Consider the following 23,420-nt stretch of genomic DNA (forward strand, 5'->3'; position numbering starts at 1 on the left):
CTTTTCAATTTTGTTACAATAGTTGTTTTTGTTTCAGCAAAAATAGTTGGGCCGAATGCAACGAGTGCTGTTTGTACAATTTATTTGATTCTAAGATTATGGCGCTGAAACCAATAGATATAAGTTGCGCTACAAGAAAATCTATATTAATTCCCAGTCTTCAATCATAGCAGCAGTACATTGCCATGCTCTTATACTAATAAAGTGATCGGTGAAAAGGACTTTCAGCCGTATAAAACGGTTTTATTGCCGTATACTAGCACATATTAATATATCGGTGTAAAATAAGAACTAAAAAGCGATTTAAATAAAATAATTTTATATTTTTGCAAAATTTATTAAAATTATAAAAGAACATAATTTTTTGTTGAATATCGTTGACTATATCGGAGAGAATGAGTGTAAGTTATTCATAGTTTGACAATATATTATTGAAATTAGCATGCGAGTAATAAAATATATACATTATATTGCGCCGAATTTCTATAAACAAAAAATAAATAATAATATATTAATAAAAACGCCCTCCTAGTAAGAGTATTACTCTAAAATTGTACCTGTTACTTCGGACTTAGTACGTAAAATTAAAGACACATTGACGTAGTCCCTTTCAACGATCAATAAATATAGAGGAAAAAAAAAAACTATTTGTAAAACTGCAACGGTTACTTCGTTGTTTTTATATATGTATATACTAGGGAACTCGGCGAACTCCGTTTCACCACCAGAAGGCTTCGTTTTATGTAACATTTCGTTTGGTGATTAAAAAACTACGAATTTTTATCCAGTTTAACTTTTCCACTTGCGCAGCACAATCCAGCCCACGATACAAAGGTAGTCCCTTCGGCAGTCAAAGCGGTCGGGTTTTGCTTCAGTGCGTCTTCGTTTTTCGTAGTGAAAGGTTGTGTGCGGACAAATTTTTTTCTAACATTAACCCATATGCAACATGACATTTTGCTTAACTATTAAACAATTATATTTTAAAACACGAATATGCTTTAGGATTAAGAATTTAAAAAAAGACTCGCCTCGAAAAAACAGAAAGAACGGCTCATTTCGAACTCTAAATTGTTAAAAATTAAATTATAAAAAACAATGTTCTACTCGTTTTATTACAAAAGGAAGCTTAAAGCCCCATACATCATCTAAGGGTTAATCAGCACATTCTATTGTTGTCCCGCTCGCACTTATCAGGTTGAGCCCCTCTTACTCGCTCTCATTGCTATGATTGAAGAGGTACCAGATTTTTCGGACGGAAGTACCTTTTATAATTGTATCATTATTCAGCCGTTTCTCTTTTAAACTTTAACGCATTGCAATATCGGCATATAGTCGTCATTGGTCCTATATCTAAACTTTCATCACTGTAGTTCTCCGTCGATGCCAATGATCTTCGTGTCCTAACGCGTTTTCTCATTAGGGAACTCTTTCTTATTTTATTTGATACATTCTTACTACTTGATATATTGGTTTGTAGTAAATGCTATACATATATCAGCGATGGATATCCCGCTTTTCTGTCGAACGGGATAAAAAGTATCCTATGTCCGTCTCCTGGCTCTAAGCTACCTCCGAACCAATTTTCACCTAAATCTGTTCTGCCGTTCTTGAGTTATAAGTGGTGTATAAGACACGACTTTCTCTTATATATAGATATTTTTATTTTACATTGTACAATAGTAGATACATCAACCCAACATATTATTTAATATCTTGAATTTTTAAAATAATGTTTTTTAAATATTTAACTTGATCTAAATCGAGTTATTATATGTATTGCATTGAAATTATATGCTTTGATTGATCAAAATGAGTATATTCTTAATAATCCAAAAGTATTTTGATTGGAACCCAGCTTTAATTCAAAGAAAGCTGAGATCGACTGCTAGGAAACCGTCGGAGTTCTCCTCTCTCTCCGATCAATCATTGGAAGATGTTTTCGCCTTTATCCAAAGCAAAACCAGATCCGAAAAAAAAGATATAGGCGGAAAAATCCAAATTTTCTTACGCTAGAGATCTTTCATCTTTCAAAATAAATGTCCCTAACGAGCACTTTAAAACAATTTGCTCTACCAACTTCTGGCCAGAGTACGTTGTTGTTAAGGATTTCACAACGAAGAAAAAAACGGAATATAGCAATAACTCTTCCCAGGCCTAATCAGACCACTGCGCCTGCTACGTCTATCAATTCCGACCCAAAAAACTAACCCACTCGATAGGTATTTCGTATCAGAATGCTAGAGGCTTACGTAGTAAGTTTCCTACCTTGTATTCTGATGGCCTTTCGTTTGCTTCTCAGGTTATTGTGATCACAGAAACCTGGTTAAGGAAGGCAACGACGTTGAATTTCTTTGCGTAAAGCTATCTATAAAAGATAGCTCCACATGTTCCTATATACCTCCATTGTCGGAAAATCCTATTTATTGGAACCGCTATTCAGATGGTTTAAAGAAGATTTTTGGATAGAGACCAGTTGGTAGTCCTAAGTGATTTTAATATCCCTGGGGCTATTTGGTGCTCTAAAAATTCCACCAAGACTCTCCTAACTTTTACACAACATGTCATGATCGCTGTCTTGTTTGACATTTCGCTGTCTTAACCAAGTACGCAGTTTCTTTCAGCGCTTGCTCGATCTTTGTTTTGTCCCTGATCCGGCGAGAGTCAGTTTAGCTAGGGTGGCGCCTCTGACGCAGCCCGAAGATCCGTATCATCCTACTTTCGATGTGACTCTTGATATTGGGTCTCACGTCAACGCCATGAATTCATTTTTTACTGAATGTGTTCCGTTCTACTAGCCGCCAAGCTCAAATAAACCGCGGTGGTTTACTAAAGAGTTGAGCCGACTTAAAAATAAAAAATCTAAGCCTAAAACAAATCCTTCCTCGCATTTATTTGAAAATACTACCGCAAATAATGATCACGCAATAGGCGATCTACTTTCGCAGTTTTTTCAAACAACTTATTCAAACTCTTCCAATTTAGACTAGACTTATTCCTACGACATACCCAAATCAAACTTAATTTTCTGTCCCAGCCTAAACGAAAGCTCTCTTCTTTTAGATCTTCATCGTGTCAAGCCAGTTCATTCGCCAGGTCCCGACGGAATTCCTGGCTGTGTGCTCAGGTGTTGTGCCGATGCCCTGTGCTATCCACTACTGAAATTGTTTACCTTATCCTTAGAAACCTCCCACACTTCACAAAAAAGATAGCAAATTGGATGCCACCAATTATAGAGGACTCTCTAAGTTGTCGGCTATCCCTATGTTCGGAGCAGACCGCTCGCGCCTAATTATGCGCTCATAGGTGTATCGCTGGACCTGCTGCGCTCTTAGCTCTTCTCTTTGTTATCTATTTCTCACTCTGTTCTTCTTCTGTGGCCTTATCTATTAAGCTAAGCTACATTGTAAGCGCATATATATTGAAGCCAAGCGTTCGTTCGGTAGTTGAAGCTCCAACGAGTGAACGTTAAAATAAGAAAATAAATATGGCATAAAATCGACCTATTCGTGCGTTAGTTATTATTACTCAAGGGTGGCAAGTTCGTTGTCTTCCCCATAAACACCCTAAACTATTCGAAAACAGTATTACTCATCACTTGCAGCACCTTTGTAGATCAATTATTTCTCCATGTCAATATGGATTTTTAAGCAAAGATCAACAACAACAAATCTTTTGGAGCTCTCTTCCTATATTATAAGGGGCTTCTATAATAATTTTCAGACAGATGTAATCTATACTGATTTCATTTAAGAATTTGACTCTGTTAACCAGTCTAACTAGGACCCTAATTGTTTACATTATTTATATATGACCTGCCCAAAGTATTGACTTACTACAATGTGCTTATATACGCGGATGACGCTAAGCTTTGCGTACAATACAATGACGTCACATGCCAGTCGGATTTACAAACAGATCTCAATAATTTTCAAATTTGGTGCCGTGTAAATTTATTAATCTTAAACGGCTCGAAATGCAAGCTATTGACATTCTCTTGTGTCGTTCCTATGCTTGCTACTTACACGCTGAACTGCTGCTCTTTAGAAAGAATTAATTTATTTGATGATTTGGACACAAACTTGACTTTATTGATCTTATTTCGTTTATGGTGAATAGAGCCAGGGGTGTGCGGTGGTCGAAGGAATTCAATGACCCCTATGTTACCTTATGTACCACTTTAGCCCTAATCTATAACCTTATTCATGGTGACGTGGAAAGTGCTGACTTGTTGAGACATTCCTTTATTCCCTTAGTGTTGCACCACTGTAGAACCTCTTTTGAATTGCATGAAATTATAATGATTTGTACACATGAATTTCTAACGTAGATAGCCTTCCAAAACTAAAAACTTTAATACTAACTTTCTTAGTAGACATGCAGGCAAGCCATTTGGGAGCACGCTAGTAGTAAATTTTCTCGTCCTCTTTTCTACTTTTTCTTTCGCGCCTACTAACACTTAACCCAACAGGCGCGTGCGTGGTTTCATACGGGTATACACTCTGGTATTGTATACTCCGGAACTTCACTATTTTCTCGAGATTTGTGTACACAAATGTACACTCGACTTGCAAGCTGCAGCGCAACTTTGCACGTTCTTTGCACGTTAGGCTTAGGTGTAAGTGGACGCGAATGAAAATGTAGAAAAGGGAATGAGGAAACTACCGGCATGTTGCCAATTTCTTTGTTTAAATATGTTCTAAGCGGGTTAGGATATAAGTTTTAAGTTTAGGAAGACAGCTAAGTAAGAGATTATATTTTACAAAAAATAATTATTTTTTTAAAGCGAAATTAGGAGACGTAGAAGGCGAATGGTCTGATCGGCCCTAGGAAGAGTTATTTCTACAGGCCTTTTAACTTTGAACTCCTTGACAACAACTTTGGTCAGAATTTAGTAGAGCATATTGTGTTAGACCGTTTGTTAGGGAAATTTATTTTAAGAGATTGAATATTGCTAGCATAAGAGAATTCAAAATTTTCCACCTTATGTTTATTTTTTTTGTCTCTAAGTCGCCTATAATAACATCTTCAGATGTTTGAGCAGGGCAGTGTCGCGAGTCGTAGGTGGAACTGCTATAAGGGCTTTTGCCGGCCGGTAGTCCAGGCCTGATGACCTTATCTGGGTACTTAATTGAACTCTGAGGGGTCATAATTTAATACCCAGAGGGCAAAACGGTTGTCACCGCCGGATCTGGAATCGGATTTTTTTTTGCACTAGATCTCAGGATTCTTGTAATCGATGCTGAAGTCGAGGGCTGTACCGAGGGTGCTGCTGAGTGCTACATGCTTCCACCAATTCGTTTTTTTTTTTTTCGAATGGGCGGCTCATTAAACAGCGTAAGGCTATAAATATAAATTGACTATCCAGAGCCATCTCATATCGTCCGCTGTCCGAGCTGCAACACCAATAACTTTCGGCAAACAGACCATTTGACTGGTCATTATTATGACTTACCACTGTAATTTTTACAAGATACAGATATAGAGAACAATATAAAGGAAGTGCAGCGGCACAGAGAGGGGGAAAACGTGGGAATAAGCAAGCTAAAGAACTTTTTTCTCATTTTAGGTTGCATGATATCTGCATCTATAAACAAAATAAGATAATGCAATAATTTAAACGGCATTTAACAGGAAATGGGGTTTTAATTTATATATGTTTTGCTCAATGTGCCATGTGCACCTATTCGACTTTTTATAAAGTATCAAAGTGAAAAAATGTACTTTTCTCAAAGGAAACGATTTTTTTTTTAATATTTTAATTTAATTATTTATCTTTATTTTTATAGATTTGCTTGTATAATTAAACACTGAAAAAAAATATTTTCTTACTATCATTTTAATTATTTCTTCCTAATAATGAACCTATAATGCAATTTCTGATAGATAAAGCAATTCTGGAAAATAATCACTTAACTTTATGTATTTTCGCGACTTTACATGTCCCAGAGATATAATGAATACAAAAAACAGATTTAAAGTATTACCACAGCAAATCCGTTGCGCTCTGCGGTAACCCAGTCGGACTTTGCTTCATGCGGTGAGCGATCCAGAATAGTTCACTATGTCGAGCAGGGATGGCCTTATGCATGGTCCCCAGTTCAGTTCAATCAGTAGCAGTATCGATCATCGTAGAATTCTGTGCTGAGGTATTTTGTTTATTTTTACGTTTTTCTTTTCTAACAACGTAGAACTGCTTTAAATGAGAATCGGAAAATATCTTGAGGATAGAATCCTATTAACATGAACTTACAATTATATTTTGTAGAGTTTTTTTATGTACTATAATTTTATTATCTTCTTTAAAAACAGTTATTGTTTTTTTTTTTTAAATTTTGTTTGTCAATCTTAAAAAAAAAAATGCATTAAAATAACAAAAAAAATTAAATAAGAAAAGTTTGTCTCGAACGGGATTTAAAATAAAATATCAAGCGGCCAAAAACTATATGTTCTAAAGGGGTTGCAAGTTTTTGTCCCGGAGAGCTCAGTGGAAATTCATCATGAAACGTAGGGGAAAAAAGGAAAAAATTTCGATTAAAAAAAGTATATATGAAGGTTCGACTTTTTTGCAAGCTGATTTTTTTTTCGATTATTATATAATTAAATTGTTAAATATAGTAAATTATTTTTAGCCATACTCACAAACTTTTTTAGAATATTATACGACGTATCATACTTGCGTATCAATGCTTAACACGCCTGCCGCTAACACAACAGTCCACGTGGGCAATTTGAATTGCGTCGGCGATATACACATATGTATGTATATATGCACAACTTCTGAAAGATACCGAAGCTTGAAACCCCAAAGGACATTTTATTTTTCTAAAAAAGTAAGAGAACTCTTAAAAACATAAATATTCAACTATCTCTCGTTGCGAGCTGACGTCCGTCGGAACTTGGCGAAAAACCGGCTTGACACGATGAAGAAAGTTTTCGTTTCGTTTCGTTTCGGACTGAAAATTTAGTTCGAATTGTGTAGGACGTAGGAATAAGTCTGATTTAAATTCGAAGAGTTTGACTAAGCTTTTTAACTAACTGCGTAAATAGATCGGTTATTGCCAGATCATTATTTGTGGTAGTGTTTTTCAATTAAAGCTAGAAAAGATTTCTATTGGGCTTATATTTAGTTATGGGTCCTGTGCGAACTGGACCCTGCAACGAGTTAATAGTTTTTATAACACTGCGCGTTCAGCACGGTAAAGTTTGACCGAGCTGAGAAATAGGATGAAAGGGCAGATTGAGAACAGGTGATTTTAAATATGTCATAAAGCCAAGATTTTTTTTTTTTTTGTAGTAAAAAAATATCCACGCCAAATGTCATGTTAGTACACATGTATTGATCGGACCAGTTGAATTCATATTTAAAATTATTCAGCAGATCAAAGTTCGTCTTGCGGAAACATAGGAATTTTTTTGGCTGGACCATCAGATATATTCTTTAAGTCAGACCCAATATCAAGAGTCACATCGGGTTGCGTCAGAGGTGCCACCCTAGCTAAACTGACTCTCGCCGGATCAGGGACAAAACAAAGATCGAGCAAGCGCTGTAAGGAATTGCGTACTTGGTTGACTTGAGACAGAATTCTGATAGGAAATAGTTTTATTAGTTTTTTGGGTCGGGATTGGTAGACTTAGAAGGCACAGTGGTCTGATCAAGCCTGGGAAGAGTTATTGCTATAGGCCGTTTTATCTTCGCTTTGAAATCCTTAACAACAACGTACTCTGGCCAGAAGTTGGTAGAGCAAATTGTTTTAAAGAGCTCTTTAGGGACATTTATTTGAAAAATGAAATATTCCTAGGGTAAATAAACTTGGATTTTTCCACCTAAATCTTTTTTATCGACTCTGGTTTTGCTTTGGATAAAGGCGAAAACATCTTCCAATGATTGATCGGAGAGAGAGGAGAACTCCGACGGTTTCCTAGCACTCGATCTCAGCTTTCTTAAAATTAAAGCTGAGGTCGAGGGCTGTGTCGAGAGAGGTTGCTGCTGAGTGCCCGTCTCGGGTTGTTGGGATCCTACATGTTGCCCTGCAATTGCTGTTTTTTTGCGCCTGGGAGACTCATTTAATAGCGTAAGGCTATTAAATTGGCTATCCAGCGCCATGAACATTTAATGAGTTAGGCGAAACTGGATAATATGTCTTTAAAACCGTCCTCGTTTGCCGCATAAAGGACAACATCTCCTTTTCTACCCCGCGACAGCCCTCGCAGCAGTAGCGGCTTAAGCTACTATGTTTTTCCTAACAACCGTCCGAGCAGCAACACTAATGCACTTGGCGTGCGAGATGTCGCACAGCCAGCAGCCGATGGTAAGGTCACCTACAGTAGTGGCCTTTTTCCAGGTATTGGCGACGCAGACAATTTGCGAATTCGTATTTGGGACTTATAACGTTTGGAGATAAGCAAGAGAGAGCGATAGATAAGATAAGCACAAAAAGAGAGATAGAGCGCGGGTAAAAGCAAGCAACGCTTAGTTGTCGCGGCTGCGCAGAAAATTGTTTAAAGGGAAAGGAACAATGAGGAATGTAAAAAATAAATGGAAAACCAAGCACTAGCAGCACAAATTGAGAAATAAACTCAATTAACTACCTCCACGTCTGAAAATCCGCCATTATAATCCCAATTTAAAAACCTAATAAAACAACCCACGAAATATCTTCCTTAAGACCAATTTCTCTCCTGCCCTGTTTGCCCTAGATTCTTGAAAAAAAAAGCCAAAAGACTAAAGTGATTTATTAGAAAACATAAACTTATCTGCCCCCACCAAACAGCTTTTAAACAACAGCATAGGACTCTTAATTCTCTTCAGCATCTCCACCATTATGCATCTGATGCTCGTTCCACCAAAAATTATGTTACCATTCTCGCAACTGATTTCGAAAGGACTTTTGATCGTATAGGGGTGCACACAGTACTGGATAAATTTCCCGGTGGGGGGTAGGTCAAAAAACCTTTAACTTTGCGAATGCTTTCATGATCAACCGTTCAATCCAAGTAAGATTAAACAACACTCTATCTAAATTCTATACTCTCCATAAGAATCTCCCCTCTCTGTGGTGCTGTTCATGATTGTCTTCCAATCCTTAAATAACATAATTCTAAAACATAAGCAAATTAACCTATTTTGCAAATGATCCACAATACGTGATATTCTTAGCGCAACCCAAAACTGGGGAAACATTTCCGGTGCTACCCTTACTATAAATAAATGTAAACTCTTTCATATTTGCAAAAAACAACTCTGCACATATTCATCATTATCTTTTAATAACTTAGACACTTCTTAAAATTCGCGGTCTGACTATCGATAAACGACTCACATTTAAACAGCATTGTAATGAAATCGACTCGGCTGTTGATGCTGATAAAGAATATATATACTTTGTTGCATTTCGGGTGGGAACGGGCTGAAGGACTATCGATATATCGATAGGGATAGGTGGGATTGGTAGGACCAGGAGGGGGCGAGGAAAAATGAGCGAACCGAGAAGTTCGAAGTGCCTAAGAGAAAGGGTTCTTGCCCTTTCTCTCAGCAAGGGCGATGAAAAAGTAACGGCTGGAGTCTGGAACAGAGGAAAAGGAACCGGGCTATAAAGGGAGGTGCGAGCGGAAAAAAACAGGAGAAAAAAACTGGATGGATAACGTGGTGCGTGATTTTCGGCGGTTAACTTCAGAAAGAAAAAAAAAACGTGATCCCGAAAAGAAGTTGGAGACGTGACCGATCGCCACCCAGTGCCGTTTTTCTGAGCCATCGCCTCAGAGCCGTCGCAGGAGCTGCTGGGCACCGCGTCGCCGCCGCCGCAAGCCAAGTCCGCCGGCCCACGCAACCAACAACCTTCGCCGCCGCTGCCACAACCAACAACCGTCGCCGCTGCCGCAACCAACAACCACCGGCCGGAGCCAACTTCGGAGCCGTCGCCGCCGCCGCAGTCCAAAGAAGACCCCAGATCCGGTGAGTCCGTTCCGCATGGGACGATACCAAGGGCGAATTGCGCATTAATTTCTGCCCAGGCAGCTGCCGCCGACCTGCGGGCAGCCCTTACCACCCGGCGCCAAACCAGGGCGAGCTGGGATATATAAAAGAAGAAAAAAAATAAATGTTGTTGTTAGGTGTAAGAAATTAGTGTTATTGTTAGCTGTTGTGAAAGAGGGGAAACTTCTTGGTAGCCAATCGTGGCCAAATTGTGGCCGAAAGCTTCTCCTCCGTCAACGTTGTCGGTCCCCAACAAAAGGCAGCCTTGGTGCAAGCGCATCTCTGGCTGAGGCCACGTTCTCGCCGTGGACGAGTTGGCGCCAAAAACCATATTTACAAATCTGTTAGATATAAGATGCCAAAAATTTATAATCAATAGCCAGTAAAAGATTAAAAATGAAAATGGAGTAAGTTTACCTGGAGGGAGATGGGCCAGTCGCTAGACCGCCTGGAGTAAGCTCCGGCATGCCGGAGATGGGTGATGCCCCGAAATGTGAAGGAGGCATCACTGGATGGGTGGGCGCGTCGTGGCGGAACCAGCCAAGCCACAAATTCAACCCAGCAGCTTAATTTTCGTTGTTTGTTTACCGTTTTGTGTTGTTAGTGATGACACTTGTAGTTTAGTCTGAGACGTCCGATTAATTCGGTATATTCTAATTGTGCGGACTGCGGGCATTGGGTCGGACCCAGTCCTGGGCACCCTGAGCTAGCCCGGCGTTGCCCAAAGAAAGGCAGTTCCGTTACAATATGGCGCCCAAATCTAAAAAAAATAAAAGAATAGCGGGATGACGACGTCTCGAATGGCCACGTCCTAGGTCATCCAGCCCTCGCAATCGGTGGCTTGCGTGGCCAATGTTACGGTCTGCAACTGCACCGAGGACCGGGGACTGGTGACCAAGGCGTATATTCGTTGTTTTTATTTTTAATTAGTTTCCCAGTCAGGACGGGAGGCTTCGTCCGCAAAAAGATGGACAATTGCTCCCGGGCACAGTTCACAGAGGGTGCTGCGGTGGTAGGGTGGTGGCATCCGGGCGTGGGAATGACGTATTCGCATCCCTTAGCCACAGACCGTGCATAAAGCACGAGTCAAGAACCACTGTGATATAAACTGTGATATATAGTAGATAGGGAAACAAGTGTTTATTTATATTAACGTAAAGTTTGGTTGTTTTCAATGTAAATGTTAATGTTAGAGTAAATGTTGTACAGATCCTTGGGTTTTCCTGGTGGATGAGGATTCCTGGGATCAGTTTGTTGGTGAAGTCGCGACCCGCAGGTCTCACTGCGCGCTGCGCGACCACCGCAATCTGAGCCTTGAAGTCCCAGGCATCAAGGAAAATCCTACGGGATACTGCTAAAAGCCGATGTCCTTAACTGGCGACTTTCAGCACCGCTGAAAGTAAGCCCAGTTGACGAGCGGCCGGAGTCGAAACTACTGGGACGAATTGATGACGCGGGAATCTGGCACGGAGCCACCGGCGGTTGATCGGCTCCATCTCCCCTGAAATTTAGAAAGGAATAGAAAAGTGTAGCAGGCCAGTTAAGATAAGTATGCTCTGGCCACTCTAATTGAGATGTTACGCTCTCTTAAAAGAGAGCATGAGAGAGCGACTGGCTGAGAATGGGGGTTGATTGAGTGGTTGCTGAGAGCGGCAGATCACTTGGTGAGAAGATCGGAACGAGAGTAGATGTGAATAAGACAATAAGTGTAAAAAAGAGACAAGAGTGAAAAAAAGATAAAACCAAGTATAAAAAGTTCCAGATTAAATAATAAAGAAAATATTAGTAAGAGACGAGAAGAATAAGAAGTGTTTACTAAAAGGCGGCTACAAAAGTTAGTGCATTTTTTTGGTTGAGTACGCAGGTAGAAAAAGATTTATTTATTCGTATATTTATTTCTCCATTTATTTATTGATTTATTTATGTATTGCGTTATTTAATTACATATTTGTTGCATGTGCATTTATTAATGTTAGGTTATTTATGTTTACATATTTATTTATGTATTAGGTTAGGAATTAAAGAATTGGATTTTGGACAGGGACAGGGGAAATAATTACCAGCTCAGGTCGAAGGGTCCTTCAGCCCAGGAAGAGGAGTTGTGGTCCACAGATGGGGAGGGTGCTGTCGGGCACGCGCCGCCGCGGTGCCAAAATTTTCAAAGACCGACCCCAGCCGATGTCGCCAGCGAAGCAAAAAGTGGTCGAGGACGTAGTCGACAAGATGCTAGCCCTGGGAGTCATCGAGGAGAGCAAGAGCAGTTGGAGCAACCGGACGACGGTGGTGTCGAAGCCTGGAAAGGATAGATTCTGTTTAGACGCCAGGAAACTAAAGCTATCAAGCAAGACGAACAAGATGCCAGGTCTGCAAGGAGTCGAAGGCGCCGAATCACCGTATGATGGTCGGAATCGGTGAGCGAGTACAGACTGAGCGGCCATTCCAGAAGCTGTACATCGACTTCCTTGACAAGTACCCGAGGTCGAAGAAAGGGCATGCCTTGATCTTCATTGTGGTGGACCACTTTTCAAAATACACGTTCTTGAAGGCCATGAAGGAAGCGACAGCCTCAAATGTTGTGGATTTCCTCATAAACGAGGTCTTCTACAAGTTCGGGGTCCCAGAGATGGTGCATTCGGACGATAGACGACAGTTTGTGTCGAAGATCTTCGAGGAGGCCATGGAGAGCTTTGGGATTAGGCACTTAAAAACTCCGATATACTCTCCACAGAGCAACGCAGCGGAGCGAGTGAATCGGAGCGTTCTGGCGGCTATCCGAGGGTTCCTGGAGAACGATCATAGGAAATGGGATGCCTACCTTCCCGAGATCGAAGTGGCCCTCCGGAACGCAGTCCACTCGGCTACGGGCGAAGCACCGTTTTTCACGCTGTTCGGACACCACATGTTCCTGCATGGATCCAGCTACCGATTGGCCAGGAAGCTGCAGTCTCTGTGCGACCATGAGATGGCCGGTATGCCAACGGCCGACAAGCTCCGAGTCGTGCAGGAGGAAGTGCGCAAGTGTCTGGAGGCCTCGTACGACCGCTGTCGTCGACGCTATAACCAGAGGGCCAGAGAGTTCACCGCAATGCCAGGCCAGGAGGTGTATCGCCGGAATTTCGTTCTCAGCGACTGCGGGCCGGGTTTCTCGAAATGATGAAGCTGATTAATGAAGTTTTGAGACCCGCCACAAAGCAGCAGCACTTACCTGGAGGGATCGGGAGTCAGCAGCAGCAGTCGACAGCAACAGGACAACAACAGCGCCCACAGCAGCCACCACCTCCGTTTGGACGAGCGAGGGAGCCCGTGCACGACGCCCGCGGAGCGGTACCCAGGCATGGACAGACGTCCGTCGGTCATGCAACGAGGCCTACGCCACGAGTTCCGCCGAAGCCGCCCAAGAGGGCGCCAGATCCAGCCGAGATCTACTCATTCAGCCCCGACGGTTCCACCGAGGTTGAGGAGACGCGTCGGGATGACAGCGTTGGTCGGAACTGGCGTGTCGAGGACCGCCGCGCTGGCGGATTCCGTGACGAACGGACATACGCCAACTGGGATGCAGGGTTCAGTCCCCAGGTCACAAGGGTGGATAGGTGGAACGTCTCGTTCAGCGGTGAGGACGAGTGGAACCACATCGAAGGCTTCCTGTTTCGCTTGGAGTACCTCCAGAGGCAATCGCGTTGTTCATGGGCCGAGGTGATGAGAAATTTCCACACGCTGCTAACAGGTAGGGCCGTGGAGTGGTTTTGGATCCACGTGCAGCAGCACCGACTGGACAGCTGGCGTCAGCTACGCCGAGCGCTGCTAGATCGGTTCCAGAGCCATGAGACGGAGCATCAGCGGATGCATCAGCTACTGCAGCGGGAGCAGCAACCAGGAGAGAGCGTAGATGATTATCTGCACGCGATGCAAACCCTTGCTTCTCGCCAGATCGGTTCCAGAGCCATGAGACGGAGCATCAGCGGATGCATCAGCTACTGCAGCGGGAGCAGCAACCAGGAGAGAGCGTAGATGATTATCTGCACGCGATGCAAACCCTTGCTTCTCGCCTGAGGAAGCCGATGCCGGAGCGTCAGGTGATGAAAAAAGGGTTAAGAGAAGGGATCGCTCGCTTCATGTATGCGATGGAGCTACTCACTGTGGATGAGCTGCGGCAGGAGAGCCTCGAGGTGGAGCGTACCTTCGGACGCAGAGCTCGGGCCCAAATCCCACCACCAACGCGCTACCAAGGAGCGGAACGGAACCGAGTCAGCGAGGCGTTTGCTCCAGAGCCAGAGGAGGATGAAGACGAGCAACCACTGCAAGTGCAGGAAGTCCGGGAGCGTCCTCGAAATCCTTTCCAGGCTGGCTGCTGGAATTGTGGAGCCATGGACCACGGTTTTCGAGATTGCGAGCAGGAACTGAAAAAGGTTTTTTGTTTCCGTAGCGGAAAGGCCGACACCGTCGCTCCGAAGTGCCCGAATTGTATGGGAAACGGACGGCGGGGCGATCCCACAGCGAAAGGGGCTCACCCAACGCGGAATTCCGTGCAGTAGGAGACCCTAAAAAGGAGGCCATGGAGAGCTTTGGGATTAGGCACTTAAAAACTCCGATATACTCTCCACAGAGCAACGCAGCGGAGCGAGTGAATCGGAGCGTTCTGGCGGCTATCCGAGGGTTCCTGGAGAACGATCATAGGAAATGGGATGCCTACCTTCCCGAGATCGAAGTGGCCCTCCGGAACGCAGTCCACTCGGCTACGGGCGAAGCACCGTTTTTCACGCTGTTCGGACACCACATGTTCCTGCATGGATCCAGCTACCGATTGGCCAGGAAGCTGCAGTCTCTGTGCGACCATGAGATGGCCGGTATGCCAACGGCCGACAAGCTCCGAGTCGTGCAAAAGAAAGTGCGCAAGTGTCTGGAAGCCTCGTACGACCGCTGTCGCCGACGCTATAACCAGAGGGCCAGAGAGTTCGCCGCAAAGCCAGGCCAGGAGGTGTATCGCCGGAATTTCGTTCTCAGCGACATCGGAAGGCAATTTAACGCCAAGTTTGCCAAGAAGTTCCTCAAGGCCAGGGTGGTGAGGACGATAGGCAGCAACGCGTACTCGAGGACAGGCAGGGCCGGAGTTTGGGTGTATACCACGCCAAAAATATCCGCGTGTGACCTGGAAGAGGGATCATATAAGTACACATGGACCAGACACTGGAGAAAGGGTACTTCCCGTAAGACGTGGGCCCCGCGTTGGGCACCGTACGGAACTGCGCTGGAGATACAGATCCAAATGCTCCTAATGATCCTGTCGAGCCGCTGGAAGCCGGCAGCAGCTCCCCATATCCTTGGGTGGTGTTGCATTTTGGGTGGGAACGGGCTGAAGGACTATCGATATATCGATAGGGATAGGTGGGATTGGTAGGACCAGGAGGGGGCGAGGAAAAATGAGCGAACCGAGAAGTTCGAAGTGCCTAAGAGAAAGGGTTCTTGCCCTTTCTCTCAGCAAGGGCGATGAAAAAGTAACGGCTGGAGTCTGGAACAGAGGAAAAGGAACCGGGCTATAAAGGGAGGTGCGAGCGGAAAAAAACAGGAGAAAAAAACTGGATGGATAACGTGGTGCGTGATTTTCGGCGGTTAACTTCAGAAAGAAAAAAAAAACGTGATCCCGAAAAGAAGTTGGAGACGTGACCGATCGCCACCCAGTGCCGTTTTTCTGAGCCATCGCCTCAGAGCCGTCGCAGGAGCTGCTGGGCACCGCGTCGCCGCCGCCGCAAGCCAAGTCCGCCGGCCCACGCAAGTGTCGGACCGCTTCTTCGCCGCTGCAAGCCAAGTCCGCCGGCCCACGCAACCAACAACCTTCGCCGCCGCAAGCCAAGTCCGCCGGCCCACGCAACCAACAACCTTCGCCGCCACTGCCACAACCAACAACCGTCGCCGCTGCCGCAACCAACAACCACCGGCCAGAGCTGTCGCAACCAACAACCACCGGCTATAGTGACCGGCGCAGCCAAGTCCGCCGGCCGGAGCCAACTTCGGAGCCGTCGCCGCCGCCGCAGTCCAAAGAAGACCCCAGATCCGGTGAGTCCGTTCCGCATGGGACGATACCAAGGGCGAATTGCGCATTAATTTCTGCCCAGGCAGCTGCCGCCGACCTGTGGGCAGCCCTTACCACCCGGCGCCAAACCAGGGCGAGCTGGGATATATAAAAGAAGAAAAAAAAAAATGTTGTTGTTAGGTGTTGTTAGGTGTAAGACATTAGTGTTATTGTTAGCTGTTGTTAGGTGTAAGACATTAGTGTTATTGTTAGCTGTTGTTAGGTGTAAGACATTAGTGTTATTGTTAGTTAGTGTTAGATGTGAGGTATTAGTGTGGTTGTCTCGCCCTCCGGATTTATCGTATCCTGGGTCCGGGATTGGTGCAACCCATGCGCTGCGACCAATAGGGGAACGGGGAAGAAGCCATTAAGAAGCTCTCAATTTTGTTTGAACCCCGACCCTAGGCTATTTCTTATGGAGCTCCAGTAGGGATAGTAGGTGAAAGAGGGGAAATTTCTTGGTAGCCAATCGTGGCCAAATTGTGGCCGAAAGCTTCTCCTCCGTCAACGTTGTCGGTTCCCAACAAAAGGCAGCCTTGGTGCAAGCGCATCTCTGGCTGAGGCCACGTTCTCGCCGTGGACGAGTTGGCGCCAAAAACCATATTTACAAATCTGTTAGATATAAGATGCCAAAAATGTATAATCAATAGCCAGTAAAAGATTAAAAATGAAAATGGAGTAAGTTTACCTGGAGGGAGATGGGCCAGTCGCTAGACCGCCTGGAGTAAGCTCCGGCATGCCGGAGATGGGTGATGCCCCGAAATGTGAAGGAGGCATCACTGGATGGGTGGGCGCGTCGTGGCGGAACCAGCCAAGCCACAAATTCAACCCAGCAGCTTAATTTTCGGTGTTTGTTTACCTTTTTGTGTTGTTAGTGATGACACTTGTAGTTTAGTCTGAGACGTCCGATTAATTCGGGCACCCTGAGCTAGCCCGGCGTTGCCCAAAGAAAGGAAGTTCCGTTACAACTTTATAGATCAGAAATTTCTTCTTCACTGCGTTGCAAACTTCTGACTAAAATTATAACACCCTGAAAGAGTATAAAGATAACTGTGGTTGGTAAAATGAGCTTGAAGTCATCAGGGCTGCTGACGATTCCAGTATTCGGAATCGGAAAAGTAAAAAAATGCCCTCTCCGAATATCATTAGAAGTTGAACTACTCCAAGGTAGACTGCTTGGACCCCGTTACTGTACATCATTTAACAATAACCATTCATACGACAACATCAACATTTGCAGATGCTTTGGGCATTCTAATTCGGTCCGAGCGTCACACTGCCCTAAACTTACACACTGTATCAACAAAATAAATATTCCAAAAACGATTGAAGTAAATTGGCTGTTCACGTCAGAAGGCCCTTCGCGGCGGCCGCGGCGCCGCCTCTGTCCACCGAGCCTCCAAAGCTTTGGCCGCTCTTGCACTCCCGCAAGTCGGCTCTTCGCGCACTGCTCATCGGGCTAGTATAAGCGCTCCCGCGCCCACTCTTCGATGTTCGCGAACGCCCGCTCCCGAGTTCCCGAGCTTCGCTCGCTGCTAAGCGAGCTGAGGGACGGCTAGTTCGCGCTCTACTTCTCGGGCCCGCTCTCGCACTGTTAAGCGTAGCTTATCGGTCGGGAGCGCGGCCCTTACATTTAATCTATTTAGTACCATGTATGCAGTGCAATAAAGCTGACGATTTTTGAATTGCCTACGACGCCCCCGCCTTACTCTTCACCTTCGTTTGCGACGTGGGAATTTTCACTTGGGCTACGTTTTCCAATACAGGATCTTCAGCGGCAGGATCGCCCCCCTACAAAAATTGGCATAGTGAAGGATATTAAAATACATTTTTTAGTAGATTTTCACTGAAAGTTAAAGCTAGCAGCCTACATTGGCATATAAACTTCAAATCCCTAATAAAAGCGATTTATAAATAGGAATGCCTTAGTTACTTGGAAATAATCCGGAAAACTGAATGGAAAATATTAATACATATAATATATACATATATATAATTAAATGCTTAAATTAATTTTAAAAAAACTTGTTATTTACGATTTTTGTTTTCGACTTGGCGAGTCTGAACTTTGAACGTGGGAACGTAATTGAGTGAGGGCTTAGGCAATAAATGTTTCTACTACTATTGGGAATTGTCTGGAGTTTTTGGTTGCAACCTGTGTCGGTACTTTGGGTATATTCCGTTACCATTGGCTTGTGCTCTCGTATGTGTGCTTATGAGTTCCCTGCAGTTCTATTCATCAGTAATTAATCAACGATTCGTCAACAGTCAAGGCGGTGTTGTTGATGATTCATCGATTAATGGCCATACAAATTACTGATGAATTTAACAAGGGCATGTCCTAGGCTGTCATCTACAACAATTCCTCGATTATTCATCAACAATTCATTAACAAATTCACCAACACTCTTCAACGGCCGAGCCATGGTACTATCGACGACTGTCGACGAGACTACCGTCGGAACTGTATCGTGGGCAGAGCGTCGAAGCGTAGAAGTCGCAGTCGGTAGAGCGTCGTCACGGTAAAAGTCGCACTCGGCGCGTAATGACAAAGGCCTATTGATTACATGTGGTACTGCCGGGTAGGCAAGTGCTAATTCTAAAGGCTTTATAAATATGATATTATATTATATTATCGAAAACGTTATATAAAAGTATGAAATAATCACAATGATTAAGTACGTTTTTTACGTTTTTTAAATAAATAAATTACTGTATTTATTTTTAATATTATTATATTATTATTATTATTATTATTATTATTATTATTATTATTATTATTATTATTATTATTATTATTATTATTATTATTATTATTATTATTATTATTATTATTATTATTATTATTATTATTATTATTATTATTATTATTATTATTATTATTATTATTATTATTATTATTATTATTATTATTATTATTATTATTTATTGAGCGGACCAGAGAAGTAATTCTCCAACAATGGCAGGAAAGATGGGCAGCCGAAGCAAGGGGAAGATGGACAGCTAGACTGTTACCAAACCTGGTAGCTTGGTACGGAAGGAAACACGGAGATGTGGATTACTACGTCACGCAGATGCTGACAGGCCATGGCTACTTTGCCGCCTTTCTGCACTCTATAGGGAAAAGAACCAACGGCAGATGCGTATATGGAGATGCGGAGATGGACAGTGCTGAACACACCATTTTCCACTGTAAGAAATTCGGACCTGCGCGGAACTGCCTGGAACAAGCTGTTGGGGCAATAAACCCAGAAAATATGGTCACGAAGATGATAGGCAGCGAAGACACGTGGAAACACATCGCAGGATTCGTGCAGAACATTCTCAGATCTAAGAAGCAAGATCTGGATGAATTAACTGGGTAATCTGGACGCAGAAAGAAGATGAGAGCGCATTGCGCTGAATTGGCGCCACCTTGAAGTAATGCGAAAGCTGTTCCGAGGTGGGAACACGGCCAAATGCGAGGGGGGGGTTTAGTGGGTGCGAGCCCCACATACCTTTTTTTTTGCGACGGCAATAGGGAAGATGCGTTAGGCATTCCCCCTCCTCAACCCAAAAAAAAAAAAAAAAAAAAAAAAATTATTATTATTATTATTCCCGCAAGGGCACCCCAACCGGGGTGACGGGCCTGACACACCCGCGATCCCTAGTCACGGCACGACCATGGATTCCTCAAGGACCAATTCTTCGATAAAACTGTTTGAATTCGACGACTGTGGGCTGACGAATGCGGCATTCTGTTACCTTAGTAAGCAAGAGTGACATCTCGCAGAAACGGCTTTCAGGAAAATGCCTCCTTCGCCTCCGTCCAATTAAAACTTGGCAAGTCTCTTAGTACGTTCGAACCACACACCGATGGCTCGGTGGTGCAGGTGCAGTTGAATGCATTCCTGCTTAGAGTCTGTCCTGGCTCTGAACACAGATGCCCATGAAGCTCTGTGTCAACCCTCGCATGAACCTCACTGCTTGCATAGCGACCCATGGGGACATTTTGGACTACTGCACATATGCGGGGAGATAGCGGCTTAGAGTTTGGACCCACTTAAACAAGATGACTAGCGCACAACGAAAAATGGACAATGAAGGAGACGCATTCAGGAGGAGCAGCTTGATGACAAGATCACCGGACAACACCGTGGGGATGATAACCCATCCAAATCCAAATCTCGCTGACAAGGACAACCCAGAGAATGAATACGGATCAACCCCCCTACCAACGCAACAGACCCCACTGCTTACACAGACTACAAAGATAAGCTCCCCGCGACAGGAGCTGATATACAAGATGCAGGCACTAGAAGAGAAGGCCTTATCAGAGTGCAAGGCAATTCTCAAGAAAATGAAGATCGCAATGCAAAAGCAAAGGAATATCAGCATGGACGTAAAGGATGGCACCTCAGAACTCAGTGAGCTCTTTGATGTCATGGAAAACTACCGATCTAGCTGGAAAACCGCAGAAAGGGAGCGGTCAAAGGAAAAGAGAAAAACCAATGAATACGCACTTGGCAATACAGTGAGCGAAACCCCCACTTCGACACTTCAGAAGAGGACGGCCACTAGCCCGGCGGCGCAGGAGAGGAGTAAGAAGGTAAAAAATAAACAGGAATACGATGGTTTTCAGACGGTCACATATAAGAAGGGGAAAAAAGAAAGCAAAACTAAAGAAGGACATGTCAGACAAAGTGAAGCTGAGGGAACAAAAGGAAAGACTAGCACAAGAATGCGAACTCGCCCAGCAGCCGTCTTAGTCAGACCGGCAGAGGGAAAAAGCTATGCCGAGGTGCTGCGCAACCTGCGAAAAAACCTTAAACCAGAGGAATCCGATAGCAATATACAGTCGGTCAGAAAAACGAAGGCAGGTGATATGCTCCTGAAACTTGCAAAAGGAAGTGAAACGGCCAAGTTATGTGAAAACATTAAGGATACTCTTAAAGAGTGCGGAACAGTGAAGACCATGAGGCAATTGGTCAAACTGGAAATCAGAGACATCGACAGCATCACACAAGAAGACGAAATAATTTCAGCAATCAGAGAAGGTATAGGCGACACGCACCAGGAAATCATAATCCACTTGACAGGAGTAAACAGCTCAGAACAAAGGAGAGCGTTTGTTACGTTACCAACGGAAGACGCTCTGAAGATACTGACGGAAAAACGAATAAAAATAGGATGGACCCGATGCCGCGTTAAGCGTTGTCTCGATATAAAGAGATGCTTCAAATGTTTCGGGGTGGGACATTTGCAAAAGGATTGCAAAGGACCGGATAGGAGAGACCTCTGCATTAGATGTGGTGAAAGTGGTCATAAAATGAAGACCTGCACTAAAGCTCCGAGATGCTGTATCTGTACATCAGAGAACAGGAGCGACGTCGGACACCTCCCTGGGACGGCGCATTGCCCCAGTGTGGCCAGGAAAGGAAAGCCATGAAGGTTCTGCAAGCAAATATGCATAGAAGCAGAACGGCAAATGACCTGCTGCACCAAATTGTGCTGGAAAACAAAATTGACGTTGTTATCATAAGCGAACAATATAAGAAACGGGACGAAGGCGTCTGGCTAGAAGACGACACAAAGACGGCGGCGATCTGGATCCCCGACCTTACCACTCTTTCACACAGGGGCGACAAAATAGGAAGATGCCATGTCCTAACACAAATAAGAAACTGGACAATATTCAGCTGCTATTTGACCCCAAGTGACGACATTCAGACTTTCCAGACGAAACTTGAATGTATTGAAGACAACGCCAGGCGAATAGGAGGAAACCTTATAATAGCAGGAGACTTTAACTCAAGGGCTCAAGAATGGGGCATGGCATCAACTGACTCTCGAGGCCGTAGAGTCCTAAATATGGCAGCAAGTATCGGAATGCTATCAGCAAATGTAGGAGCAATACCGACATTCCATCGAGTGGGGAACGAGGGCACAATCCCCGACATAACCCTAGTGACAGAAAACTGTGCGCACAAGATCTCCGATTGGAAAATCCTCGACACCTACAACGGAAGCGACCATAACTATATAACGTTTAACATAGCAGAAAACGAAGTGACTACAGTGAGACCAACGAGAAAAGGATGGAACGTTAACCGACTAGACAAGGCAAGGCTGATACAAGAAATTGACGCAAGGCAGAACCGACAGAGCGGTGGTAACGCAGTTAGCAACAACCTGGCAATCATAAAACAGGCCTGCAACGCTGCAATGCCAAAAAAGGGCAATCCTCGAAGACAAGGACAAGAAGCGTATTGGTGGACAGAAGAGATAAAAGCTCTTAGAGAAGCGTGTATTAAAAACAGACGCCGCCTCACGAGGGCTAGAGGAAGGGGGATTCTTACAGAACTTAATGACGAATTTAAGAAATCCAAGAAGGACTTAAATGCTGCCATCCGGAAGAGCAAAACGGAAAAATGGCAACGCCTTTGCAACGATGTCAACTCTGACCCATGGGGGCTAGGGTATAAAATCGTGATGAAGAAGCTGAGAACAAGAAGCACAACACCAGAACTGGAGGAAGAACAAATGGACCATATAGTCAAAACGTTATTCCCCACTCATACAAACAGTAAAGCGAGAACTTCTCCACCAATAGCAGAACAGATTGAACTCTTCACAGTGGACGAACTACTGAAAGCGGCAAAAACCTTAAAAGGGAAGAAGGCTCCAGGGCCCGACAACATCCCAGCAGAGGTCCTCAAAGTGATCGCGGAGAGCAGACCCCAAATCCTGCTGGATATGTATAACGATTGCATTACCAGCGGGAAATTCCCCGACATCTGGAAGAGGCAACGATTAGTTCTCATAAGTAAGGGCAAAGGAGATCCCCTAACCCCATCAGCTTATCGACCACTATGTATGCTTGACACTACCGGGAAGCTACTAGAGAAAATGATTAAGCCACGCCTATCAGCAGCGATCGAAAGAGGTGGGGGTCTTTCACCGATGCAGTATGGCTTTAGGCCAGGCAGGTCGACCATTGGAGCAATCCAAGAAGTCGTCAACCAAGCGCTCAGCAGCCAACAAGGCAACCATTTCTCGAGGCCGGTAGTTCTCCTAGCAACACTGGATGTTAAAAACGCATTCAACAGCGTTAAATGGGACAACATAATTGATGCCTTGAAAAGACGATACCAAATCTCAGGATACCTGATGCGGATAATACAGAGCTATCTTGAGAACCGACGACTACTGTACCAAACAAAAGCAGGAGAGAAATGTATAGAGATAACTTCAGGAGCGGCACAAGGATCAATACTTGGACCGGAGCTTTGGAACATCAGCTACGATGAAATTTTTCACCTAGACATCCCTGAGGGCACGACTATTGTGGGGTACGCGGACGACATAGTCGCAGTCATTACAGCTCGAAATACCGAGTAC

General features: G+C 44.1%; 1 protein-coding gene across 2 annotated transcripts in view; it reads left to right on the forward strand.

Moving 5' to 3' along the window:
• The window catches only part of LOC110189230 (Troponin C at 41C), a 32,562-nt gene that overhangs the window by 500 nt on the left and 8,642 nt on the right, over window positions 1-23,420 (forward strand). The window contains exon 1 of one of the 2 annotated variants that reach the window (XM_020959213.2): window positions 144-401. The exons of the other annotated variant lie outside the window; for it this stretch is intronic. Within the exon in view, the coding sequence (XP_020814872.1) occupies window positions 396-401 (6 nt within the window). The 5' untranslated portion in view covers window positions 144-395. Of the gene's footprint in view, window positions 1-143; window positions 402-23,420 lie in introns of those variants that run through there. 2 annotated transcript variants of the gene reach the window in all.

Source organism: Drosophila serrata, unplaced genomic scaffold (assembly GCF_035046125.1).
Source record: "Drosophila serrata isolate PLE 108 unplaced genomic scaffold, ASM3504612v1 contig_109, whole genome shotgun sequence".
Lineage (NCBI taxonomy): Eukaryota > Metazoa > Arthropoda > Insecta > Diptera > Drosophilidae > Drosophila > Drosophila serrata.